The sequence below is a fragment of the Fukomys damarensis genome, unplaced genomic scaffold, assembly GCF_012274545.1.
Source record: "Fukomys damarensis isolate Sample0158 unplaced genomic scaffold, DMR_v1.0_HiC HiC_scaffold_31, whole genome shotgun sequence".
NCBI classification, from domain to species: Eukaryota; Metazoa; Chordata; class Mammalia; order Rodentia; family Bathyergidae; genus Fukomys; species Fukomys damarensis.
In genome coordinates, this window is record NW_022900943.1 from 14,351,688 (window position 1) to 14,357,687 (window position 6,000).

The 6,000-nt window shown below is 36.0% G+C and overlaps 1 protein-coding gene across 3 annotated transcripts in view; it reads left to right on the forward strand.

Annotated features, from left to right (window-relative positions):
• Rfx3 (regulatory factor X3) overlaps window positions 1-5,603 on the forward strand; it is a 264,034-nt gene extending 258,431 nt beyond the window's left edge. For all 3 annotated transcript variants that reach the window (XM_010640114.2, XM_010640117.2, XM_010640116.2), the window contains 2 exons: window positions 828-870; window positions 5,132-5,603. In XM_010640114.2, coding sequence (XP_010638416.1) covers window positions 828-870; window positions 5,132-5,370 — 282 coding nt within the window. In that variant the 3' untranslated portion in view covers window positions 5,371-5,603. The remainder of the gene's footprint in view (window positions 1-827; window positions 871-5,131) is intronic.
• The last annotated feature ends 397 nt before the right edge of the window (window positions 5,604-6,000 follow it).

A 6,000-nucleotide genomic window follows, 5' to 3' on the forward strand; every position in this document is an offset into this window, starting at 1 on the left:
TGTCTACCATTTTAAAAAGTGGATGCTTTGTGCTTCACTAGGCCTTTTTCTGATTAGCTTTGTTACCCGTTATTTAATTTTTTACTTAGTGTATCCATCTTTCTTCATGCTTAAAATGTACTTTCCCACTGTAAAATTATCATGGAACTATTGAACCAAAATTGAAAATAGCATCTAAGTTGAAGGTTATGAATTGCTCCATGTTATTGTGAACTCTTGCCCGCATTGCTAATAATCAGATGCCTTTTCTTTCATGGGATCCTATTTTCTTAATAGAGAAGAATAGCAATTAATTAAGGGAGACACAAAATTAAAATTTTTGTAAAAAGGATTACTCTCAGCTTTGGTGCTCTTATTACATTTTTCATTTTATCCAGTAGAGGTTAGCCGACCTGCTGGATCGTGTTCCTCTAATGTAGACTCCAGCTGAGCTCCCTGGCCATGTGTGTGAAGTGGTACTGAAGTGTCCTGCTAGACTGAGGCTTTCCCAAATTTATTTCACCACATTCGTCTTCATCTGGGTCATTCTGGCTCCTCCTTTTTTCAGTGCTGAGTTGAAATAATAAAAAGTAAAATAGAGTGTGGAAGACAAAGAAAATTGTTAGCTTTCTGCAAAGAGGCAAAGACAGCTAAATTGTGACATAATTTAAACTTCAAATTTGACAAGTTTGATTGGAAAATTATGTGACTCATGGAGTTAGAGATCAAAGTGGTCACTAGTTTACAGTTTTAAAAAGTCGTAGAGTGGTGTGTTTTCCACAGGCTGATAGAATATTATTTTATTCTGCCTGATAATAACTATTGTACAAATGACTATTGTTTTGCAGTTTGGTGATTTAAATGCTGTGTCTCCTGGAAATCTGGATAAAGGTAAGAATTGAAAATAATGTACAATTTAAGGACTTTTTTTGACTGAGAGAACTTTTTTTCCTTGAGAGGAAAATAGAGTGTATGTCTATAGACTGTGATGGTGTAGCCTACAAACCTAAAGTAGCATACAAATTCTTCCTTCTTTCTCCAAAAATAAGACGTAGCCAGATAATAATCAGCCTTGAAAACTCGAGATGAAAAATGCCATCCCCAGTCGGCCAATCTGCAGCTTACTGTCTTCCCTATTCTCCTGCTAGGTGACTGCTCTGTGAGGGAAGTAAAACAAGCATAGGCTGACTGGGGCTGGCGTGTTTTGTTTTGTTTTGTTTTTTGTTTTGGGGGTTTGTTTTTGTTTTTGTTTTCTGGGACTGGGGCTCAAACTGGGAACCTTGCGCTTGTGAGGCAAGAGGTGGCACTACTGAGCTAAATCCCCGGCCTTGGGGCTGGCGTTTTTGATCTCTAGTTTTCAAGGCTGATTATTTTCCAGCTAGATCTTATTTTTAAGGAAACATGGTAGATGAATATGACAATCATATCTTTTGTAATTCTTCATTATCTTGCCATTTTACTCCATGTGCTTTATTTTCTGTTTATTAAATGCAGAAAATTGAATTAAAATACAATTCCAAACTTTAACTTTTTGACTAAAGTTCATTATAAGTAACAAGAAATTATTTCTGACTATGGCTTGGAGAAAAATAATAAAAGTAGATTGGACATTTTTATTCAAAGCCTACCAGGAATGAAAAAGGATTCCTCAGCTTACCTACTTTAGCAGTTACATTTCAGTGGAAAAGATCTCCGAGGTGGCATTGAAGTTCACTGTAAAAACAAGATGGGTAGTGATGTGGATTAACAGAGCAACATATATACTTGTGAAATTTTAATACCAGCATTGCCACCCAAACATAGTATAACATGTGTGATAGGTATTCATGAAGAGACTCACAATGAACAAAACCACACAATAAAAAAGAACAAGGGAGGGCCTGGGGGAGTTGGAGTTAGAATAGAGCACACGAATGGTATTCAGCTTTATAAGAAGAGCAGAAATGAGAATAATTCTGATAAAAATATCAGTATAATTTTTTAAAATACGCACATTTTGTAGTAAAAAAATACTATGGTAAATGTAGCTTGCTTTTTTTAAAGCGAGGCAGGGTAATCTCAGGTTTAGGGAATCATTCTGATGATTGGCTTCTGGAGACAAGAACAAAATGCACAAAAACTTGGGAGAACTGTGCCATTAGACTTTCCTGGCCAGAGGGGAAATTGAAGCCAGAGGAATGACTTGGGGAGGCTGCAAAGAGGTGCAGCGCTGCTGTCCAGCGCACTTTTGTTTTAAGGCACTCAGTTAACTATTCAGCTTCAGTGTCTAGGGTAGAAAATACTAAATGCTCAGGAAAGTCTTATGTGAATCAACATCATTCATATGTGGAAGTGCTATCAAGTCTCCATTTATGGATTGTGCATTCTTTAATTCCCATTTTAATGAGATGTATAGGAGCACAGCAAGTAAGTTAGAGAATTATAAACAAAAAAAAATATTGCTGCAAATATACACCCTATAGGATTAACAAAATCACCCCCCGAGAAATAAATTAATGATGCATTGCAGCATTCTTCTTTGTAAAGTGGGAAAGCAAAGTCTTTGGTAGACTCTAGTAGCAACTAATTTTATTTTATTTACTTTTAAGAGAATAATAGCGGTTAATATATTGTATACCATGAACTCTTAAAAAAAATGGCCAAAATGTTACTCTGGGTGCAAATCATAGACAAAAATAAGAAAAGAAATGATTCTCTCTTACATAGAAGAAACAAACAAATAAAAAGACAGAGCTTTTTATTCATTGAAAAGCAACTAATTTTAGATTTGGTGCCTCAAGTTTCTGTAACTCCAAGTGGCTTTCCAGGAAATGTCTTTGAGTTTCTGTAGGAGTAAAAAATGTTTACAGAATTCCATTGCTTTGTCCTTAGGACCTAGAGATAAGGCTTGATTTGCAGATTGTTTCGTAGTCTCTCCAAAAGAACCCTGTCTCCTAGCAATGGACCTAAGTCAAACCGATTTGAAGTACTTAAGTTTGCGCAGCCCATTACTACATGCCATTTCTATCCACAGCAAGGTAGATAAAAGGAGTTTCTTATTCTCTCCCTCCACTTCTCTATCTGTAATAGTTTTTTTTTTTTCCTTTTCACTGCTGCATCTTTTATTGTTTTGACAATTGTTTTTAACTTCATGGAGAGGGAGCTGAGAAGCAGAGTGATTTACTCTCACCTTCTTGATGTGGCTAGGCTGCTCCCATTCCCCACTAAGCCTGAAAGTTCTCTAAGTGGAGCCAAACTGGCATACTCACAACCTAAATAAGAAACATGAACTCTTTGGAGCTTTAATGTGCTTTTTCCAAAATGAGGATTTTTCACCATCACAATAAAAATGATCACCGAGTATAAAATTTTCAAAAAAGTACAGAGAATTAGGTTTGATCAGTATGTGCTATATTCATGTATGGAAACATTCCCCCCCTCATTTACAGTTAATATGTGTGAATAAAAAAATTCTTAGAAAAAGAAACCAGAGGGTAAAACTTCATAGTGATAATCCCAAGTAACTACTACCATTAGGAGTTTGTGTGAGAATATTTCCAGGCATTTGGGCTCATATATAAACAGATGAAACAACATAAAGAGCATCATACAGATATGCTTATCATATCCTCTTGATACCAAAGGTATCTCTCCCTGTAGCTACCCAGTCTGTGAAATATGCTTATTCTGACACCTCTACCATTACCAGGGTTACTTTCCCGAGAAAAGAGTTGAAAGAAGTTAGGCCAAGGCACCATGTGCCTCATTTGAGAGTACTTTTATTACTTAATGATGCATTACAAATGTCATTTCTAGCCGGCACATGTGCATCTCAACTTCTGTAATCACAGACACCATTTCTCAGATCTTGCTCTTTGGTTGCGCACCATGCACAGCCAGACACGCAGGTCCTTTCACTTCCTAGCACTTTTCTCTGGAACCATCTTTGTCCCCGAAATTTTTGCTGTGAGTGTTCCCCAGATGCTAAAACTAGGCTCACAACTGCTTAGAAAAGGTCCGAGTTAATTTGAGGAAGAGGTGGCTGTTTATGCTCATTGCACATGATACGCCATATGATAGAGTAGCGTAGGGTACGGGGCAGAAGAGAATAACTGACTGTGGTTACAAAAGCCACTATAATAAGTCAAGCATCTAATAGTAAATTAAAATCTCCTTATTATAGGTGAGGTATTTGATGGGATTCTATGTATATCTTTTTTTAAGCAATATACATATTGGAGGTAAAGGAAAAAGGCTTTGTAAGGCAGGGATATATTCTCCACTGCTTAAAAATTATCACTGGTGAAGAGTTATTCTCTGCACTTTTCTGAGAAAACATACACAGTAGTGAAACTGTATGGGAATATTTTCTCTCTCTGCTCTACTTTTGATTTTTAACAGTTTATGCTGTTAAGGATTAAGAGGTATTCCATTATAATGATGCTTGAGTTAATATAGGATGTATTCAAATTTGGGAGTAAATCACTAATACGTTTAATTTCCTGAAGTAAATACCAACCATTAATAGCATTACTGTTGCCAGAGATGGAAATTTGTTATGCATTTTTAAGCTGATACTGCTATTCACTTGTCATTTCTTCCTAATAAAAATTCAAAGATTTATTTAATACTCTGATTTATAACATTGTCATGTGCCCAGAAATCCTTACAACATTCCCTGCTTACACATGCAATTGTAAATCATGGGTCTTGCTCACATGAACACCAGCACGGGTGAAGTTTATATTTGGTATAAATTAATGCAGGAAATTGAAAACTTTTCGTTTTGTTATTAGAATTTTCAGCTCAGTACATTGCATAAAAGCCAGCATTAGTATACCAAAGTGACTTACATTGACATAGACTGTGCCCTTATTTAATGTAGCGGCTTCATGAAATGCCAAGGTCTTCTTACGAGAACTACATTAAAATATCTATCATGAATTGCCAAGAGCTATTTATCTTTGCTATGTTTAAAAGAACTGTAAATGCTCAGTACAGCATTGTTACAAGTAAAATCCCATGAAAGGAAAATCTACAAGCTTGTTCCCCTGAGAAAAACTAAGAGGCTGCTTTCTTAATGTACCGCATTAAAGTGTTTCTAAAGCACATGTTGATTGCTGTTTTCCAATTTGTCTTCTGTTAGTAGTCTTGGTATTATTTGTTTGTGCAGATGAAGGCAGTGAAGTGGAAAGTGAAATGGATGAAGAACTGGATGACTCTTCAGAGCCTCAAGCCAAAAGAGAGAAAACAGAGCTGAGCCAGGCATTCCCAGTGGGCTGTATGCAGCCCGTTCTCGAGACTGGCGTACAACCAAGCCTCCTGAATCCAATCCACAGTGAGCACATCGTCTCAAGTACGCAGACTATCAGACAGTGCAGCGCTACAGGAAACACCTACACTGCAGTCTAAAGAATATTAAAGCATATTTTTCCAGCTTACATTAAACCTGTTGATATTGGGCTTAAGTTGAAAATTTAATAAGCCTGAAGGTCGACTGTTGTCAAATTTTCTATGTGCTGAACATTACCTTTTTGGAGTTGTGAAATGGAATGGGTGTGTGTATTTTTCCAGGTCTTTTTTTTTTTTTTTTTTTTCTTTATCATACACAAATTATTTGCCTCTAAATAATGAGTTGTTTTTTCTTCCCCTTAGTTTCAGGTGTCAAGAAGGGTTTTTACAACACTTAATGTCAGTGTTTTTGTTTTCTTCTAATTAAAAAGTAATTTACATTTTGTAGCTTAAAATATTTTATTGTTGATTGTTAGTCTTGGTCTATGATTTCATGTGTAAGTTTTTTAATTAGATGCACTTCTGTGAAATCTCAAAAGAAATGAATTTCTTTGATTTACACTGGAGGCATGCCCATTTGGCAGCAGATGCATCAAATTTGCTTTTGAAAGGTGCTTTTCATTGGACAGAACCATAAGACACTATTTTGATAGCATTTTGGAGTATGGAGAGAATACAGAGCATTTTTATTATAGTGCTAGAGGGTTGGGAAGGTCATCTATTTTTCTCTAAAAAAATTGAGCTGTGCAT